Here is a 20,996-nt window from a genome sequence, read left to right as displayed (position 1 = left end):
ACTTATCTGCATCTAAACAACACTGGTCGGGTGGCTATTGCGTCCGCAGGCTACCTTCAGGGCAGCTGTTTGCTTGAATGTGAGGCGGGCGGCAGAAGAGGTGTGTTATAGATGGAGGCAGCGGATCGGTTTCGCCCTTTGCAGCCCCCTTCCCAGCCCATACCAGCTGGGGCTGAGGGGAAAGCAGGGCCGCCCCGCCCCTCCCGCTAGCCCCGCCCCGGCTGTCAGGGACGAGAAAGCCCCGCCCCCGGTCAGGCGCGCGCAGCCTGGGCCGAGCACGGCCTCCCGGCCCTTGCCCCCGACCCTCCGCCTGCCGCCTCCAGAACCACCACGCGTCTTGCAGACTGCGGCTTCGGCCTGGGAGGAGAGAGCGACATGGCGGCGGCCAAGTCTGAGAACCTCTCCGTGGTGGTGCACGGACCCGGGGACCTGCGCCTGGTAAAACGGGAAGGGGAGTGGGGAGCCTAGCCCCAGCCTGCCCCACTCGCCTCCGAGCCCCTTCACAGCCGCAGCTCGCCTATTCCAGCCCGGGGCCGGCCCGGCACCAAGCGCTACCTGGCCGCCGGGATCCGTGCTGGTTACCGTGCTGGGGGAGGGGGCGGTCGGCTGTTGGTGCTCAGGTGCAAAGAGGAAGCTTCTTGTCGCGTGCCTCCCGGAACTCAGCCTGTAGCTGGCACGTGGCTGGAGTCCAGGAAGGTTGCAAAATGATTGAAGTCTTCCCCCTCCTTTGCCAGCTGCACATTCATGGTTCAGCCTCTTGTCATTGCACTTTTCAGAAGAGATTCTAGGGAGGCTTCCTGATTTTAGGGCATGCCCCAAACTTCTTCTCTGGGCAGACAGTGCAGGGCAGAAAGGGGGACCAGAGGGACGTTTAAAAGCTGTGGAACTTGTATTCAGTCTCTTTTGCTTGGGGCTATTGAAAACCTCCCTTGCAGGATTATTATGATCACAAGAGTACCCAGCACTTAATAGGTACTCAGAAAGTGCCAGCATCGTTCTCCTTTCCTTCCAGCACAGGGCCTCCGACTCCAGGACTCCGTGTGTGCCCTGTGCCTGTACCAGACATCTGGATCTTGATAGTCTCCATGTCTCTAAAGCTCCTTTCCTCGCTATCTCCTGTAGTCCACATCTGGTTTCCTTTTTGATCCTGCTCCCCTGTCCCTTTAAGAACATTATGTATAGGTCCCCTCCTACCCCAGACCCTACCTCTGCTCCTTGGCTGGTGGGGCCAAAGGTCAGAGAGCTGCAGAGTCAGCCCTGTGGTCAGGCCAGGGCTCCTTTGACAAAGTCCATCTCAGATGGGCCTGGGATGGCAGTGGGTATGTGGGAAGGATGCCAGTCATCTCTGCTGCTCCCCAGCACCTCTGTTCCCCTCAAAGAGAACATATGCCAGGATCTAGATCGGAGAGACTCAGAAGATTATCCAGATCTGCAGTTCTTGACTATTTGAGACTCTGTGGTCTCTCTCCCCAAAGAATATGAATAGACTGAGTTTGGCAGCTATTTCAGAGAGTTTGTGGACTTCCTTTAAGCCCCTCCATAGACCCTCTGGAGGTGTGTGGACCTCAAATTAAGAACCCCTGCCCTGAGCTGAATCTGCATTTCCTCAGCTGAGGGAAGTGCCATCCCCAAGGTGTCAGGCTGGATTAGTTAACAGAGCCCAGACAAGATCTCAGAGGTTCCGACTCCTATTCCAGTGCTCTCACCACTCACCTTTGAGCCTTTACCCAAGGTCCTGAATTAAAGTGACACTGTTAGTGTTTTTTGCTACAAACAGTAGATGGTATTATGAGAAAGGGAAAGTGGTCCAGCTCTACACAGCTTACAGAGTGATTTCAAACTCGGTCCTTCATTCCACAAACGTTTTCCAGATGAGAGGGTGCCTGCCAAGTACTCTAGGCTGGCAGACAGATGCAGTAAACAATTACCACAGAGTGTGAGCGGTTTAATGGAGGTGTGGGGAGTAAAGACCCCACAGGGAAGAGGCCCTAGAGGAGATGGATGCCACTTGAGCTGGTTCTCAGAGAGTAAGTAGAAGTCATTCAGGCAAATGGAAGAGCAAGTGCAAAGATAAGTGAAATGTGAGATAACAGGTCCTGTTCAGTGGCCCTGCAAAGAGTGTGATGTCCTGAAAACATGAGTGGTGAAGCTGGAGAGGTGGACACGGCCTGCTTCTCCATCTGCTCAGGGCCTGCTTTAAGGGCATGTCCCTAAGAAGTAGCAGAACTAGAGTTACAACCCCAGGTCCTACTTTGCCTTAATTCCTAAACCCTAGCTCTCCCACCTCTCAGCCAGACTAGTGTTTGTCCTGGCTCTGTAGAACAAAGCCTTGAAGATTGGAGGGGGCAGGGAGCTCACCTTAAAATTGCTCTTTTCAGCTTGGACTGGCTTAGGGGTTGGGTTGGGGTGGGCATATCCTAAAGGCTCTAGAAAATGTGATAGGCTAGAGAATGTAGCCTGTGGTTGTAGGATTGGTTCACTAACTGGGTAAAAGTGTTCCAGGCAGATTCAGGAAGACTTCAGGTCTGTTTGAGAGTGGGAGGTGGTGGGGTCACTTACTAGACAAAGGAGAGTATATTAAAATGATGAGATCAGGTTTGAATTTAAGATGTCTCTGGGACAGGATGTCAAGTTGTCTGAGAAATTACCTTGGTTCTGGGCTCTAGAGTGCAGGGATGGTTTCTGGGTTGGAGATGTAGATTCAGGAGTCATTTGCTTCTCTACTGAGCAGTACTGCACCTCCTCCCCAGGGGGTTTGGAATGTGTAAGGGAGGATTGGTTGTCACAATGACTGAGGGGTGGACTTCACTCCGTTTACAGTACTGTCTTGCACAACAAAGGACAGTCATGCACCATGTAACAACATTTCAGTGACGGATCATATATACGACAGTTGTTCTATAAGATTAGCACCGTATAGCCTAGGTGTGTAGTAGGCTATACCATCTAGGTTTGTGTAAGTGCGTGCTCTGATGTTCGCATAATGACAAAAGTGCATGATGATGCATTTCTCAGAATGTATCCCTGTTGTTAAGTGACACATGACTGTATTGTCCTGCCCAAAGTAGCATCCCGGTAGGAAATGGTGGATGGAGAGCTTACCTAGTGTGAGCGGGACATGTAGAGTAAAAAGGCAAGAAGTGGAGGACATTTCCTGGAGAGAGCGCCAGCACTGAAGGGGAAGGAGCAGAAAGCTGGCGGCCCAGGAGAGTGACTGGGGATGCCTGTGCTGCTTCAGAGATACCTGCAACCCAACATAGACCTTTCTGGGCCCTTGCCACTGCCTCCTGAGCACATTCATCTCCCAGCACCTCCATAGGGACACCCCCCCCCCCCCCCGTAAGGTATGTCTGCCCCTCCTCCCCCTTCCTTAAGGTGAATAGGCTAAGTGGTTTGGAGTTGGGGTCGGTGGTACTAGTTGTAAACGAGAGAGAGCAACAGGGAAGAACAGTCCTGGGCCAGCTTTGAAGGGGAGCACAGGCTCTCCTCCCTGTGGGAGAATCAAAACGAAATCCAAGATTTCCCGGGTACAGCAGGATGTGGCCATTTGGGTCTACTAGGGACAGGGTCTGCTGATAAAAGTGGTTCTCGCCTCAGGAACTCACATGAAGGGAGTTGTCTGGGGAAAGGCCCATTCCTAAAATCTGAAGCAGGATTCGGAAGGTTCTGAAGCAGAAAGCAAGGGCTTAACCCTTCTCAGTGCTGCCTTCCTGCTTCAGTTAAGACCAGGAGCCAGCTAGTGTCCCCGGCTCTGGTTCTATGGGAAAATGCTACCAGAGCATTTGAAATTCGTCTCCCACTTGCCAGGAAGGAAAGCTAACATCCAGCCTTCCTCCTGCCCACGGAAAAGGCAGGATTCCCTTTCCTTTCTGGATGCTATAGCTACAGGGAAGGAAAAATTAAACCTCTTCCCTAGTAGGTAGTTAGTAGGCCACAGCAAGGGAGGAGTGAGCCCTGGCAGCTCCAGGGCTTCAGGCCTGTATACACACACACATGCACATATGTATATTCAAAGACTGGTGGTTTTCTTTTATAATGAGGGAAACAGAACCAAAAGACCTGAGACTTAAGGACTTTCACTTTCCCCCCTGTGTTTTAAATAGAGAATGTATGGATTTGAAGGGAGCAAGGGGAGAGGTCACCAAGCTGATGCATAAAGAGGCAAACAGCCTGTCAGCAGTGTCAGCTCACTGAGGTCCTCTTTAAATGGCAACAGTAATAAGGTCACGAGCCAGGTTGGGGCCCGGAGTGGAGTTTAGTCCCAGCTCTACTGCTTCTAGTTGTAGAACTTGCCGAATTACTTTCCGCTTTAATTTCCTCTCTGTATAATGGGGATGATAGTAGTACTCACCTTTGGGTTGTGTGAGGTTTAGATGGGGTGGTGCATGTAAAAGGCCCAGCATAGCTAGTGGTATGTGCCAAGCATGGAGTTAGGCAGAAGGCTAGGGCCCATGAGAACTGGACACTGAAACCATCTCAGCGTAAGAAGAGATAAAGACCAACACCTTCAAACATATGGACAAGTCTTTTAAAATTTTTTTCTTTTTTGTGTTATATGGACAGTTCTTAACCAAATTATTATAATATGGGCCCAGGCAATAATCTCGTATTCAATGGTATTTACCAATGTAATTACTTTATGCCTCTTTGGTCAGTCTTGAGAAGTCCAGATGTTGCTTTTAATTGAGTGTTGACCAAGTGTGAGGTAGACCCTGATAGACTTAAACAAAAGGAAGCATATTCAGGATTTTTTAGTATTGCAGCCCAGGAACACAGATTCAAGAAGGGAGATGGAAGGTTTTATAGTCGTGGCTAACAAAAGCAAAGAAAAAAAAGGGAAAGGAATATCTTTTAACAAATTCCAGATGCAAGGTAGTCAGGTGAAAGGTAGTCATGGGGTGAGGATCGGTTGAAACAAGCCATTAAAACTTAGGGAGGAAGATGCCCTTGATAGGAATGAGGTCTCTGTCCCAATAATCTTATCTTCATTGAGAAGACTTGGAGATTCATTTCAGGCATCTAATGAGTTCAGGAGTTCATCCTGAAGGAGGAGTTTATTCCTCTCCTCTTCATGTCTGCCTGGCTCCATTTTAGTGCCTTAACACAAGCGACTCCATCTTTTTTCAATTACACATCTTCCCCTTTTGGTCAAAATCTACCAGTATGGTAGCCTTGATGATCAATTTTTGTTAGTCCCTCATATAGCCAGGTAGGTGGCACCTGCCTTGGATCCCTCTAGTCCCTCGGTGGGGGGAAATAGGAATGAGGTTATACAGGCAGTCTCTTATTTGTTGTTAGGCAAGGCCACATTTGAGCAACAAGGCAGACACGATGAAGGAAGGTCAAATTCATGAGGATGTGTCTATACATCGATGAGAGCATCTTGAAGAGACGTGGAGTTGGGGAATGAAGTCTGTGTATTGTCTCTAGTCATCATAAGACCATCACTTTAGCCTGAATGCTGGTTTTGCAATATTGAATAAAGAAAACAGTGGTTTGTTTAAATATTATGATCCATACAAAAATTCCAAGGAGTAATAGAATTAGGAGTTGTAATCTGGACCGCAGAAATATGCTAATACCTATAGGAAGCCAACTAAATAAAAACTGCATGAGTCCATCTGACTTTGAGGAAAAGGGAGATTAACAGCAGTTGTTTATTTAGGGTGAACTCTTTCTTGCATCCAAGGGAAACCTAGAGTGTAGTGTCCTAACCACCCAGGTGGAAGCCAGGGCCAATGGTTTGCCCCACATACCCAACAGTTAGATTTATTTTTGTGTATAGTGAGGAAATGAACCCATTGTAAGAAGATATTACTATCAGAGGCCCATTCAGATGTGGATTTAGAAAAACAAACACAGCATCAGAAAAATCTTAAATGACATTTGAGCAATATGACAGTGGTAATATTGAAATAGTCATAGAAGTAGGTATACAGGCATGGCCTGAGGTCTTGGGACAGCTATCTGCCTCAGATGTTGGCAGCTTCTCTTCCTAGTCAATTTGATTTGGAGGTTTCCAGTGTTTGTACAGGACCAGATATCAAGTGGAACCTTCTTTAGCTATGAGACGTGTCTCCAAGGTTAAATGCCTTCTAGTTCTGTGGCAATGTCAGTGGTTAGGAGCTCTTGGAAAGGTGCTTTCCATTGGGGCTTGAGGGCTGTCTTCTTCTGATGATGCTTCCAGAATACCGAGTTACCAGGGTCTAGACTGTGACCAACAGGATCCTGTAGATTGGAATCCAGGAAAACGTCTTTATCCTGCTTGTGATAGGCTTGATTATCAGACATTAGAGACTTACAATAGCTGGTCATACCAGTGTAAGACAACAAGGGATCAGCAGAGGTTATATACCAACAGACGCTGATCTGCCAGTGACCTTCCCATGTGGGGTCAGTTCATGTTTTCCAAAGAGGGCACTGCAAGTCATCGGCGAGACCAAAGGCAATACCTTAGGCTAGGTATATAAAAAAACCCTCAAAGGCAATTAAAGATGTTGGACTGGAATCCATCATCTACAAAGATGTAACACAATTTTTCTGTCCACAATTACCCTCATTTTTTACCAAAGATAATCACAGTAAAACTAATTTGTTTGTATTAAAAACTTGGTCTGATTATTTATCTAAATGAAAATAAGAATACTCACTTAGAGTTTCTGAATTCTGGAGGGATCAGGTAGGAAGAAAAAGTAGATGATTCATCTTTGTTCACAAAGATAAATCTTACCAAATTGTTGACAGCTTAAAAGAAAAGATTTCTTTAAATCCAGTTCACTTTTATGATCTGAAAGTTCATCAGAAACCTGTATTCTGAAGTAAGTGTCCTTTCCATGAATCTCTTTGAAGAAACATATTTGCAAAAGCATTAGAGTAAAACAATAACTGTCTATAAATGACAGAAGACTTAAAATGGCATAAAGATCTGATTACAATGCAGTTGACAAGGAAATTTAGTTATTTCTATAACACACTTAAGATAATGACTAGAATTATACCAGGACATATCAGATTTTTAGGAATTTATAAAATTTTTAGAACACTTAGAATAATACCATTTACCCACACAATATAATCTAAAAGGTTTATCATCATTTATTTGACAATGCTTTCCATGCAATTTAATATACCAGGTAAACCTAAGTAGTTTAATATCACCCTCTTTATAGGAAGAGAGAACAAATTCTTTGAGAAGTCCCAAGGACCCAATGGAAATTCTCAAAGTTACTTTCTGGTCAAAAGAAAGACTTTACTTAGGATTTGAATTTGGGGGAAGTTTGGCAAAAACATCAAAAGGTTTTAAAACACTTGATCAAAGAGGATCATAGGTCACTGTGAAACAATGCTTAGTTATCCATTTAACCAAAGTGACAACAGAAGATGTTAAGGCAAACATAGAGTTAAACAGTTAAAAAACCCTCAGCTCTCTTAATAGAGACCTCAGCTTTTTGAATATAGGAAATTATTTTGACAAAACATAGAATCCTTGCCTTTTAGGTAGACTTTACTCAAAGATGAAGAAAAATCTTTCATAATCTTTTTATCGAGCAGATTAAAAGTCCAAGAAAACTATCCTTTTAAGAGAGAAAACCAAATTCTAATTTTACACCAGCTTACTTTTAATATTAAAACTCATTTACTTAATTAAATTCATTTCAATTTTAGCCAACTTGACCATGCACAAAACTCTTTCCTCAGGGTTCTTCTTCCATAAACCTTACATAACTTTCTTTTTGACATTCAGAATTTGTCCCATGCCTTCCCTTCTTCCTACTACTTTAGGAGAATTTACTTTCTTCACAAAACAAACAAAAATATCTCCATTCCTTACACCTTCTTTACTGAAAACATACATCTTACTTTGCTTGTATACAGAGATGTTTTCCTTATTCTTTTACATTATCATCCTGTAGATTGGCAGACTTACATATACTGTCTAGAGCATGTGCTTTCTCATAGGAAATCTGTCAGAGTGGCACAAAACATGATTATTAATAGACTCAAATTTTTTTTAGTTTCTCTGAATAAAAAGCCAAACGTAGATTAATCTATCTTTAGTAATTAATGTCTAATATTTTAACTTATATGGAAATGACCTAGATACTCAAAAAATTTCTATCATTTAACTTAATTTAGCAAAACTACAACGTTTCAAGTTATCAAAAGGTTTTAAAGTTATTTTTAAGTACATATGCCATAACACATAATTATTGTTAAAAAGTTCACCCAAGGGCTGGCCCCGTGGCCGAGTGGTTAAGTTCGCGTGCTCCGCTGCAGGCGGCCCAGTGTTTCGTTGGTTCGAATCCTGGGCGCGGACATGGCACTGCTCATCAGACCACGCTGAGGCAGCGTCCCACATGCCACAACTAGAAGGACCCACAACGAAATATACAACTATGTACCGGGGGGCTTTGGGGAGAAAAAGGAGAAAAATAAAATCTTTAAAAAAAAAAAGAAAAAAAAAGTTCACCCAAAAACTTTTATTTAACTTGCATCTATTCAGTTTACCTGTTCCCAATAATTATGTTTAGATTGCCTACAAAAACTTCATGAGATATTAGACAAAATCAGCTATAAGTCTAAGTTATTATTTTTGTTGACATATTTTGTAACAGAGATGACATGAGCTTTTTTTCACTAATAAACCCAGGAAGAACAAAGGCTGCATGTTTGCATCATATCCAATGCTGATAACTCTGAAAATATGCTTATTTCAATCAAGCCAACAAACTTAAATAAGCTTTCATTTACCAAAGGTTATTTTATATCTATAACTTGAAAAACATTTGGGTTAGTTTCTATTACATTTAGAAATAATTTATATAAGCACTTCTTTAAGTCAATTAAATAGAGCTCTTTTAGAAATTGTACCATCCGTAGGTAGAAAAATATCACATATATGTAATGCACATATATAGATGTACATAGATACATAGACAGATGCAAGCAGAGACCTTAAATAGCTTTCATTAAATTTTTGCTATGAATCAGGTACAGAACTCACTAATTTATAGTAGAATAGTTGGATCCAAACTGTATTTCTGGCAGATAAAATAAACTAAATTTATCTGCTTAGGAATTGGTGATGGTCTGGATTTCAGTTCCCAGAAAGGTTATAAGTTTTTTGATATAAATAGGGGAGGTTTGTGGGATTGGTGAAAGGGAATGGGTGGAATCTGAAATGTCTCTAGAACTTCATCTCCAGTTTTGTGAATGTTTATAAGATAAGGACAGTTGCTCTCAATTCCTCAGAAATTGGGTTGTAACTTAAATGACATCATAGGTTGATCTGCCTGTCCCACTACATCATCCCTAATTTACTTCTTTCCCTCTGGGTACATAGTCTTATTTTAACTTAGGGAAGAAGGCCTATATAAAAAAAGTTCCTATCAGGCTCTGAATATCATCTTCCACTTTGCCCAAATTTCTGATCATAAGTTGCTAAATCCTTTCAAATACCTTGTCAGGTTTCAGCCAGGACAAACAGTAAATATCTATGACAGTATTAAACAACTCCATTAATTTTTTTTTTTATTATTGTTAAGGAAGATTAGCCCTGAGCTAAAATCTGTTGCCAATCCTCCTCTTTTTTTGCTTGAGGAAGATTAGCCCTGACCTAACATCTGTGCCAGTCTTCCTCCACTTTATACATGGGTTGCCACCACAGCATGGCTGACGAGTGGTGTAGATCTGCGCCTGGGATCTGAACCCATGAACCCAGGCCACCAAAGTGGAGTACGCCTAACTTAACCATTATGCCACAGGGCCAGCTGTCCATTAATTTTTAATTTTAGTTTCCCCTTGACTGTTTACGGGAATAATGTAGCAGTTTTTCAGAAAATCTCTCAGAGTCTTGTTAACTCTGGGAAGGGCTCATACTGGGCCCTTCTTTGAAGGTAGATTTTAGGGGTGTCTGTAAAGCCATAGTTTAACAGACTTTTATATAGTCTTTTCTTTTACGTACCTCTTATAACTTGGTTTTTCATTAGCTTTTTGCAACAAAACGTTCAGTATTTTAGAATTTTGGAGGCTTTGCTTTTAACTGCAGTTCTTAAATGACCTAATCTAATTGGAATGTTCCTTCTAATGGCCAAAGTAATTCCCCTGAGGTGGCGGCAGTTTGATAGGACCCTACCACAAATGGGGTTCAACTCACATTTCTGTCGAGCCATATCTGACTGCAAATAGGGTACAACCCGCATTTCTGTCTGACCATATTTTGGAGCTCTCAGTTTGACAAAAATTCATGAGAGGAAAGACTGTAGTTCTTAAATATAAAATCAGCTGGAGTTCCTGAGGGAGGTTGATCATTTATGGTTGTTCTAGAACAATTGTTCCCCATAATTTAGAGTGGCCTGTTCTTGGATCACTGAGGCAGGAGGTTATGTGTTTTGGGTCAAGTCTGCGCTGCTTGTGAGGACCGCTTCCTAAAGTGTCACCAGTGGGCTGTTGGTCTCTCTTTTATGTCTTGGAAAATCCTGGACACCAGGTGGTGTCAGGTTGCTCAAGGTCCTAGCGTGACCAGTCCTTTATGTGTACCTCCCAGACGAGCTAATGGAGTTCCTTCTGACCTAGGAAGGGGGTATGTTCTTTGCTTGTGAGGCCCTGTGAGACGGCTGCACGTCACAGACAGTGCTGATACTTCCACTAGGTTCCTAGTCACCTAGAAACACCCTAGACCCTAGAAAGGGGTCAGAAGGACCAATGTCTCTTATCTTCAGAGTCAGAGGACCCTCATTGGGTGATAGGAGAAGCTAAGGGTTCTGCATTGGTTATGAAGAACAGCAGAATTTCTCATTGTAAGAGACTGTGGCCACTTGAATAAAACGAAAAACTAATAGAGCTACAATAATATTCACCAAGAAGAGTCCTTAAACCCGAATCCTCCAGCTGGTTAAGAGGAGGATGGACTCTTCCCCTCCAAAACAGTGAGGCAGAAAAGAAATCCTTGAACCAAACCTCCTGCCTGAAGCAGAGCCAGAATCTTCCTTCTAAAATGGAAGATAGAGCTGACTATAACCAGAAACGCCTGAATAAAGATCAGTTTGATCTAAACCTCGACCTTAAAAAATTGGGAGTTTTGGATCCAGGAGGATTCACCACCAGATCTCCGGGCTTGCCGGTGGAGTTGTCAGAGCTCAGTGGTCTCTTGGAAGTACCTTCTGGGGGTCCACGGAGGCACCAGGGTTTCGGGGTGCTCGCTCTGGATCCTGCTGGCTTTGGCAAGAAATGTCGACCAATTGAGGTGGATTCTGATAGACAAACAAAAAGAAGTTTATTTGGGCTTTGTTAGGACTGCAGCCTGGGAACACAGATTCAAGTAGCACTTTCCAGCCAGTGAAGGGAGAGGAAAGCTTTTATAGTCGTGGCTAACAAAAGCAAAGAAAAAAAGGGAAAGTAATGTCTTTTAACAAATTCCATATGCAAGATAGTCGTGGGCTGAGGGTCGGCTGAAACAAACCATTAAAATTTAGGGATGTAGAAAATAACCTTGATAGGAATGAGGTCTCTATCCCGATCAACTTATCTTCATTGAGAAGACTTGCAAATTCATTTCAGGCATCTAGTGAGTTCAAGAGTTCATCCTGAAGGAGGAATTGGTTCCTCTGCTCTGCATGTCTGCCTGCTCCATTTTGGTGCCTTAACATGAGAGCCTCTCTTTCAATTCCACATGGGAATTGAATTCTGTCTTTGAATTACTAGTTCATGAAGTTGAGATATAAAACAGTCAAATTAGCTTTTCTCCAGAGAAGCTATTTTTGGGGGGTGGCTTTGGTTTTTTTCATGCTCTAGGTTTCACTTGAATGGTAAAAAAAAAAAAAATGGAGTTAACATGTTGAATGCCTACGACGTTCCAGGCATGTGTTGGGTGCTGTAATACGTGCTTCACAAACTATCCGAGATGAAGAACCAATTTTATTTTTATTTCCAGCTGGCCACAGACCAATAGGTGTTGCTGCATTTGGATGTTGCAACAATGTCAAAATGCTGTAAACATTTCTAAATGCTCTTGTCAATTTCTATACATGTTGCATCACATATCAGTAACAGTCCATCAAGCATCCTAAGTACACTTGATCTCCCTTTTTTTCCTGACAGCCAGCTCTACCAGATTTCAGGCAGGAGGATCTGGATGGGGAGAAGATCAAGAACTGCACAGCCCCCGGTTCCAGGGAGCTGAACACTGTGGAGGGGGTGTAGTCAGATTTTTGTCTTATGATATAGGGGAGGAAAAATAATTTTCCCTTTACCTTCTAGGTTCGTGGCTGAGACCCCTAGTAAAAAAAAAAGGCAGATTAATAGAGAAAATCAAACAAGTTTAATAATATGTATACCTCCTGTATACATGAGACATACTCAGGAAAACAGGGCAACTCCCCCAAATGGCCCAAGCCACCAACCTTAAATACCATCTCCAGCTAAAGACAAAAGAAGGGCCAGCCCTGGTGGCCTAGTGGTTAAGTGCAGTGCACCCTGCTTCAGCAGCCCAAGTTCGGTTTGCAGGTGCAGACCTAGACCACTCGTCTGTCATTGGCCGTGCGGTGGCAGTGGCTCACATACACAAAGAGGAAGATTGGCAATGGATGTTAGCTCAGGGGAATCTTCCACAGTGAAAAGAAAAGAAAAAAGAAGATGTTGGGAGGGACGGGGGATCAGCTATGGAAGGTTACCAGGAAAAGCACAGTAAACAAGGGTAAGGTTGTTATGCAAATTTAAGTCAGTGCCTTCTCCATGGATTAGAGTTTCTAGAGATTTAGTCATCCTTCTCTTCCTGGGGAGAGGGAGACCCTTACAAATAAAGATTTCCCTTATAAATGTAAATGTCTCTTACAAAAGGGTAACTTCTACTCAGCTTTCAGAGCTTTTCCTATGTCTGCTCTTTCTTAAAAATAATCAGCCTAAAGTAATCCTTATGCCAAAGAGATATATTTCAGGGTAATAAATTCTGCTCCCCTTCGATGATTAGCTGTATGAGGAAAGAACAAGTTAAAAGAGAAATAGTCATTTTAGAATGATGGGTTGACGTCGAATTATAAAAGGCAGAGAAAATAATGTGTCAACATCAAGTTAAAACATTTGTAAGGGCCCCATGAAGGTATTTCTTGATTTTTTTGCTCTTTGCGGAAATGTATTCTACCTTAGGTCAAAAGAATTGCTTTGAATCTGTAATAATCTTTTTAAAAGTAAGATAATTCTTTATCTGTAATACGACCCATTCAAAATATCCCCTCCTTGCATATATACATTCCTGTTAAGATTTTTGGGTGAGGACGAGGAGATGCATAATGAGGGCGCACGAACATCAGCGGCCCAAGTGGTTCTGCCGTCACAGCTCTTTCCCTTGTTAGTTTTGCCACCAGCTGACAGAGCCAGCTGCTTCTAGATGATCCAATTAAAGGGCCCTGATAGGATTTAAGGAGCACCTGAGTTAAACTGGGAGATTACTCTGAGGGAGGAAACTGGGCTCTTTAACCCTTTAATGCCTGAGCTAGACTTGTCAGTACGAGGCACTGGAGACTGAAAATAGGATCTAAAACTCCTTCAGAAACAGGAAAATTCGTGTAGTAGTGTTACCGAGCCCCAAGGGACGGGTGACCGGCAAGTGCATCCTTTTGCCCAGAGCTGCTTCCCCCCCGCCATGCCCGCCCCCCATAGAATGAGACTCGGTTCGGAATAGCAGAGCGGGAAGGTTCTTCAGTGAATGGAGGAGGCAGAGCTCCTGCTCTAAAACACCTCCCTGAAGGGAAGGTGAGCAGGGTTCTTATGGGATGTGAAGGGGGAGGGGTCTCCGCGTCGTCGCTAGGGACAGGGGCATTTGGGGCATGCGCAGACCTTCCCTTCTTGCACACGGCACCTTTTGCACACGCTTCCTTTTTGCGCATGGCACCCCTTCGCCACCTTGAAGTTTTCTGGTTTGGACTGGTTCTCTCGTTCGGCCTCCTGGAATTGTGCTGCCTTGGTTCTTGTAAGAAAGCCTGACTTAAAAACACAGCGTTAGACGTGGAAAATGTTTTAGGGACTTCCCTGGGTGACCGTAGCAAATAGCCCAAAGAAATACCTCCCTCCCCCTTATCGTAATTATGTTTCAGCAATAAAACAAAACTCAAAGTAGAAAAATAACAGGAAATTAAACCCAGCAAATACTGCCGTGTCTGCCCACTGCTGTGGGCAGTGCCTTTGTCCACAAAAAGCCAAGGGGCACAAAGCTAACATTTCCCCCTAAAAGCAGCAGGAGCAGTCAACAATATCATAAATAGGATTTTAGCATTTTAGGTAGTAAGTCCTAGTACTGCTAAGAGAGCCCTATTCTGAAGGGAAAAACTAGAATTATGGGTGTAGGGGAAATGCCTCTTCTAAAATCGCAGGGGAGAGAAATTAAGGAAGAGAAATATGTACTCATATATACAATATTGGCATCCACTTGATGAGTCTTTTAGTTTGGCTCTTAAGAGTTGGCAGTTTTCCCAAAATCAGATTTACACTAAGAACATTAATTACTGGAGAAAATATGTTCAGATTTTGCAAGGTGATATTCAGCATGTCAACCTACAAAAACAGAAACCAGTTTAAGAGGCAAAGTGTTTATTTGGGATCAAGGAATTGCAATTCAGGGAGCACAGATTCAGGTAGAAACCCAAATAGTGTTCTGGTTACAGGAGAGGGTCTCAAGCTTTTATGGGAAAAGGTGGGGAAAGATGAGCTAGGTTGTGTTGAAGAGTTCATTGGTGCTGGATGAGGTAGGCTGGGTTTGTACTTCATAGGTTGGCTTGAGATTCGCTCATCAGGCAGAAGGCTAGACTTGTACTTCATTGGTTAGTGATTCAATCATTAGCAAAGTCCAGTTTCATCAGTCATTACAAACAGGATAATCATGTCCTTACTGACTTCTTGTAATGTTGGTGGTTTCGTCCAGTTTGGAAGATAAAACAAGACGTGTAAGGCAATTCCTTTGAAATGGCTGCTCTGGCTCTATTTTAATATGGCTCCACTCATGTCATCTTTCACAAGCTCAATAATTTTAAAAAAAAAAGTTGCCTTACGTAGACCTGAACACAGTGAGCACTTAATCAATATTACTAACAGATTAGAGCAGGCAACAAAGCTCAGAGACTTCATATTTTTGCTTAAAATATAGAACCATCTAACAGGTTCATGTATGGTTATGGTCATACATTTTGAATTTGTAGGAAGTTATTTTTTAAAGTTTATCTATTTATGACAGCTGAGAAGTAAATAATCCTTTACCCATCCTGTATGGATTCAATTCTAGGTGCTGGGGAAGCTCAGGAGCGGAAGGGGTCGCCTTCCCAGCCTGGCCAGGACAGGGAAGGCGTCTTACAGGAGATGATTGTTTCACTCTGTGTTCATGATTCATGTTCGTGAGTCTCTATCCCTGACCCGGGCCCGAGCGCCAGTCCCACGAGTACAACTGCCTATTGGACAGCCCCACCTGGGTGTTCCCAGATTCCGAAATCCCAACATATCCAAACCTGAAACTCCCCACATTCCCACAGGCTTTAGGAATTCATCTCAGATGCCTCCCTTCCCCTCACTTCCCGCCTCATGTGGGATCTTGAAGAAGGTGAGGGACCAGCCAGTGGAGAAATGGACCCCGTGGGGTGAACAAGGGAGCACAGAGGGGTTTGGGAATTTCAGGAGCCTTGTAGGGAGGCACGGTGGCCGCAACATGAGGGGTTTAGGATCTTAAAGGGCCACTGGGCATTTTAAGTGGATTTGCATTTTAGAAGAATCGGTATCAGGAGAAGAAGGCCAGTGGGAGCCCAGAGAGCCTGGGCTGGAGACCGGCTCCGTGGCCTTTGGGAGAGTATCTGACCCTTCTACTTTGACCCCGAGTTTGCCAGGAACAGAGCAGCTAGAACAAAGTGTCTTATGACAAAATGGCCAATTAGGAAACCTTTGGGTTTTCCTCCCACCTCAAAACACCATTCAAGCACTCAAGGGACGGGGAAGATTGAGGAGGGAGGCAAGCAAAAATAAGATCTCCTTTGCTCTCAAGGGTGCAGGGCAGCCAGCCCACAGGTTGACAGGAGACCTGGTAGACAAGAGCCGGTGGCAGAGGTGGGCTTCCTGGAGCTCTGCCTGCTGTCCTTCACCCTAAGGCAGGCGGTGCAACTTGACACTCCCACAGCTGATAGAATCAGGCCTAAAAACACTTCTGGAATCCTACTCCACTTTCTTCCAAATTCCAGCCCTTAAAAGAGCAGTCAAGTTCTCTTAATGTTGACATGAAAACAAGGGAAATGCAACTTTTCTCTAAAACAATTTTTAAAGCTTTAACTTTTCAAAAGGAGAAGGACAAGGTTGTCCAGAGCTGGTTCGACCATACTCTGAGCTAATTCTAGAAAAAGAAGTTTAATTTCATTTCTTTTGTAATAAGAGCTAACTTATTTACTCTGAGTTGGGCGCTCTCTTTCATGATTGTCTTTGTGATACAGAGGAGGAAATTGAGGGCACAAAGAGGTTACGTAACTACCCCAAGGTCGTGCGGCTGATGGCAGGGAGCCTAGGTTTGCGCTTGGACAGGCAATTCCAAGGTCTGAGTTCGCCACCACTGCACCACCCAGCTTAGCTGGAGGAGGGAAAAAGCATCTTCCCCTGATTTCTCCTCATGTTGAGGCCATTGCTGCAACCCAGGCAAGATGTACTGAGGACGTGAATTCAGATGCGCAGGTGGAAGTAGAGGAAAGGGGGCCATTCGGATTTCTTTAGGAAATACGTATTGAAGCTAATTTGAGAAAATATATTTAGGAAAGGCAAGAGAACATTTAGGGTGCGAGAGGCACGTGAGATGATTCTGTGTTTCCACAGAGTGTTCTTCCTGAAGTATTCTCATGATTTATTTGGGGGAAGAAGGGTGGCGGCTGAAGGGGATAGAAGGGAGAAAATACGTATGTGATGTATTTCTGACTTGAAGTCAGAAAAATGCTGGAAAACTGCCGTAAGTATAGTAAAGAACCATTATTCAACTCCTCTTTATCCCTTGTTACTATCACTCATAGAAAGATAAGAAGTCCTGTTCAAGAAACCTTCAGTACACCTGATTACACAACCTTTGGGAATGAAGAAAGGGGCTGTGGGGATAAAAGTGAAAGTTCGAAATCTCAGAGGAGCTAGGAAACTTTGATAGATGAGAAATAGGATAAATGAAAGAATATCACCACCGAAATCTGAGACAGAAAAAGAGATTAAGTAAACAGGATTGTAGCCAACATCATACCAAGTAAGCACAAATGCAAAGCAAGGGTTTTTAGTAACCATGCTGTAATAACTTTGTAAAACATTGTGAGCCCCACCCCTGAGCTTAGGATAATATTTACAAACTTAAGGGCTGATCTTAACATGGTCTTGTGCTTAGGTGGCATGTCTTCTGCAGAGAGGGGAGAGCGGAGCCAAGGTGAGATGTAAGAGTGATTAGAGTCACAAGAAAAAGAATGAAAAAGGAAAGCTGGTTGGCTGGGAGGGGTATTTAAGTTCTTGGTGAAATGTGTTCGGCCACTAAGGAAAACCAGGCTATTGGCACAGCACCCTCTAGTGTCTGGGAGAGTCACTGCAGCTTTGCCTGTCGCGTAAGGCCAAAGTTGGTCAACTATGTTAACTCCAGCAAATATTTACTGTAGTAATCTCTAGTGACCCAGGGCCTATTTGGTGTGCCCAACTGTTGCTTTGGGCTGCAATCTTACTACCTCTCCACTCCCAAATGGGGTGTTCTGGCCTGGCCTGGCTGGAGGCATGGATATGAAAAGCATGCTGTGGAATTATCTCTCAGTGCTGGGAAGTTGCCTACTAGTGCCTTTACAGAGTAGGGTGGGTTCCTGTTCCATGTTTGAAATAATGGCCTTAGTCTTTATTTTCAATTTAACTTGCAGTTTAAAATTGCACCCAGTATAACAGAAACATAACTACATGGCAGCCCCTGATGTGATGTAATGTCAGGTGTGGGACCAGCAATTTCTTTGAGAAAGATTTTGGTGGCAGCCAGCTATCTTGAGTTGCCCATTTCTAGAGGGATTCCCCACTCTCTTTCCTCCCTCCCTCTCTTCCTCGCTCCCTCCTTCCTTCTTTTCTTCCTTCCTTCCTTCTGTAGCCAGTTTAAATTATTAAGAGATGAAAAACTGCCCTGAGCCCCTTTTCCCCACATCAGGCTGCTTTGGATGCACCTCTACGATTTACTACCTTAGTGTTACCATGGACAGGTTGCTAAATCCCCCTGTTCCTCAGTCTCCTCTTATGGAAAATGGAATAATAGTGGAAGGTACCACATAGGGCTGTTGGGAGGATGAATGGAGGTGATGTGTGTACAGCACTCAGCATAGGACCTGCCACAGAGAAGGTGGCAGTGTTAGCTAATCGGCATTTGTGTTATCACTTTGGGCTTTGCTTCCCTGAAGACAAGGAGTTCAAATGAGCATGGAGCTGCTTCAGACAGGGCTGGTAATCTGAGATGAGTGAGAACCTCAGACCTTCCATGGAAGCACTATTATGGAGAGAGATGAATTAACAAATACAAGTGTGTCCCCCCACCCTAGGTTTCCGGCAGGGCTCTGTACCTGGTGCCAGAGATTGAAGGTACAGTCTTCAGCATCAAGGTTATTTTCTTGTTAGCAAAATAGCCCCAGTGTCGTTTATTGCTGCCTATAAAAGCATCTGAGGAAGCTTTCTGAAGGAGGCAGGCTTTGAGCAGTGCCTCCTCCCAGAGCGCTCTGCGTGGGGCCCTGCCCTGGACATCCTCATCACCTCATTGACTGCTCCTTGCATCACCCCTGAAAAGGAGAAAAGGCATATTCCCCTTTATGGGTTCAGTGGGATGAAGTGTGGCAGGCTTGGGAATAAGACACACCTGGGTTTAGCCCTGGTTTATCCACTCTGTGGCAGTATGACCTTGACCAAATTATTTAACTTCCTGGCCTCAGGTTTCTTATCTGCAAACTGTGGGCTGTGGCGAGAAACACGTGCCATGAGGTGTGTAAAGCCCAGCACGCCATCTGACACATAGTAGGTGCTGTAAACATCTCACATCCCTTCTCCCTCTTCCTAGCTGCCTTCAAAGAATTAATAAAATGAACACTTCGGATTTGGCCACTCACTGTCCTTCCTTGTCACCAAGAATTTCCTAGCCAGTTGGCAATGGGGAGAAAAAGCTTGGTAAATAATAATGGTAATAGTAGCTGTGAACATCAGAATAGCTCAGATTGCTTTTTAAACCTGTGAGAGTGGCCAAAATGCAGGTCCTGTGTGTTCCCAAGGGACCTCTAAACCTCCACATGGGAGGTTTTGGAAGAGAGGACCAAATATTGGGCTGTGCACTGATGGAAAGGGAAAAGAGCGGCAGCCTGCACACTTGGTCCAACCTGCTCCAGACAAAAGCCCCCACATGTAACCGCCAGAATCACCCTCATCCTCTCCCTGTACCAGTTTGCCAGACCAAACAAATCTATCTAAGAATGTGTTTTTCCTAAAGGGAAGGATCTGTATGGAAGGCAGATCTTGAGACCCAGAAGCAGCCCAAACATCCTTTCTGCCTGGCGTTGCCTTTGGCATACTTCTCAGTCCAGGGCAAGTTGCACGGTGGCTGGGGTGAGGTCAGCTATTAGAGTCAGCGTTATTCCATGTACCCCTCAGGCAGCCACCAGAGTATGGTCTGAGCCTGAGTTAATTCTAAGAAGTATTTGAATGAAATTCCACTTTAATTTTTTTTAACTGAAAATGTACATAAGGTAAAGTTATTTTGCATGCTAAATGATTTTTTCTGTTTTGTTTCCTTTAGGAGAACTATCTTATCCCTGAACCAGGCCCCAATGGTAGGTCCTTGGGAAACTTGACGTATGTTTTATTGTTTCCTGTTGTGTACCCTGGAGATACGTGTGCATTGCTCCCTTACCCCTTGTCCTACTGTTTATTACTTTTGCCTCCATTAAAAACTATGTCTTCATTAGGCTTGAACCTAGTCCATTGTCCACAGCATGACTGGGTAGATTTAACTTGGCTGCTACATAAAATAAAGGAAGTAGTGATAGAAAGAGAGGAGTTACCATATCACACTGCTGACTTGTCCCAAAGAGTTTTCCATATAAAATGTCTTCAATTTATGGAGCAAAGGCAGAATGGTTCTTCTTTTGACCTAACGACAGAGTTAGGTTACTCTCTCCACCGTAAGCTGCTATTTCAGGTGGCCAAACCACGTCCTCACCCTGACCCAAACTTTCAAAAGGAGTGAGTCTATACAACTTAATTTTTTAATTAGAAAAGAGCATCGTGCCAGGAAGACCAGGACCTTCTGTCCACTGGGGATGGGAGGGCCTGCGTGGAGCCCTGCCACACTGCCCTAATCTCCCACGCACAGAAAGTGAGTGAGCACACTGGGGCAGAGTTCCCACCACCTTTGCTCCACTCCTTCTGGCCTCTCACTGAGCGAGCCTACCAGGCTGAGCTGACGTGCATGTTTCCTGGAGTGGTATCTATGCCTTGGGAGGTTATGCTGCCCTGTTGGCTAGGGCAGATCTCTGCTAACAGTTTTCCAATCTCTCCTGTCCCTGGAGTCCCACTTCATAATCTGCAGGACCCTGAAGTGGGGCTGGGGACAAGAAGGAGAGTGTCTATACATAGCACATCCCACACCCAGCCACTCAGGGCCCCTTTCTGTCCCTTGTTTTTTCTTTTTTTTGCTGAGGAAGATTTGCCCTGAGCTAACATCCATGCCAATCTTCCTCTATTTTGTATGTGGGATGCCGCCATAGCATGGCCACCAACGAGTGGTGTAGGTCCACGCCCAGGAACTGAACCCAGTCTGCCGAAGTGAAGCACACCAAACTTAACCACTAGGCCAGGGTGCTGGCCCCTCCCTTTCTGTCCTTGATGAGTTAGACGTGTGCTTCCCCACCTTGCCCCATTTACCTCAGAACTGTAGCTTCTGTGTGAACATTAGATTGAAGGAAGCTTTCCTGGAACCTCCTGAGCTTTGCTACTCAAAGGTCAGT

General features: G+C 44.2%; 1 protein-coding gene across 4 annotated transcripts in view; it reads left to right on the top strand.

The window, feature by feature from the left end:
* SORD (sorbitol dehydrogenase) overlaps positions 1-20,996 on the top strand; it is a 43,317-nt gene continuing 22,321 nt past the window's right edge. The window contains exons 1-4 of one of the 4 annotated variants that reach the window (XM_023618424.2): positions 13,845-13,966; positions 15,272-15,583; positions 17,378-17,416; positions 19,787-19,820. In XM_023618424.2, coding sequence (XP_023474192.1) covers positions 15,368-15,583; positions 17,378-17,416; positions 19,787-19,820 — 289 coding nt within the window. In that variant the 5' untranslated portion in view covers positions 13,845-13,966; positions 15,272-15,367. Of the gene's footprint in view, positions 439-13,844; positions 13,967-15,271; positions 15,584-17,377; positions 17,417-19,786; positions 19,821-20,996 lie in introns of those variants that run through there. The other 3 variants (XM_023618427.2, XM_023618426.2, XM_001918205.4) reach the window with 3 other exon arrangements.

This window comes from Equus caballus, chromosome 1, assembly GCF_041296265.1.
Source record: "Equus caballus isolate H_3958 breed thoroughbred chromosome 1, TB-T2T, whole genome shotgun sequence".
NCBI lineage: Eukaryota > Metazoa > Chordata > Mammalia > Perissodactyla > Equidae > Equus > Equus caballus.
The sequence above is the reverse complement of the archived record's forward strand: the minus strand, read 5'-3'. Positions and strand labels throughout refer to the sequence as shown.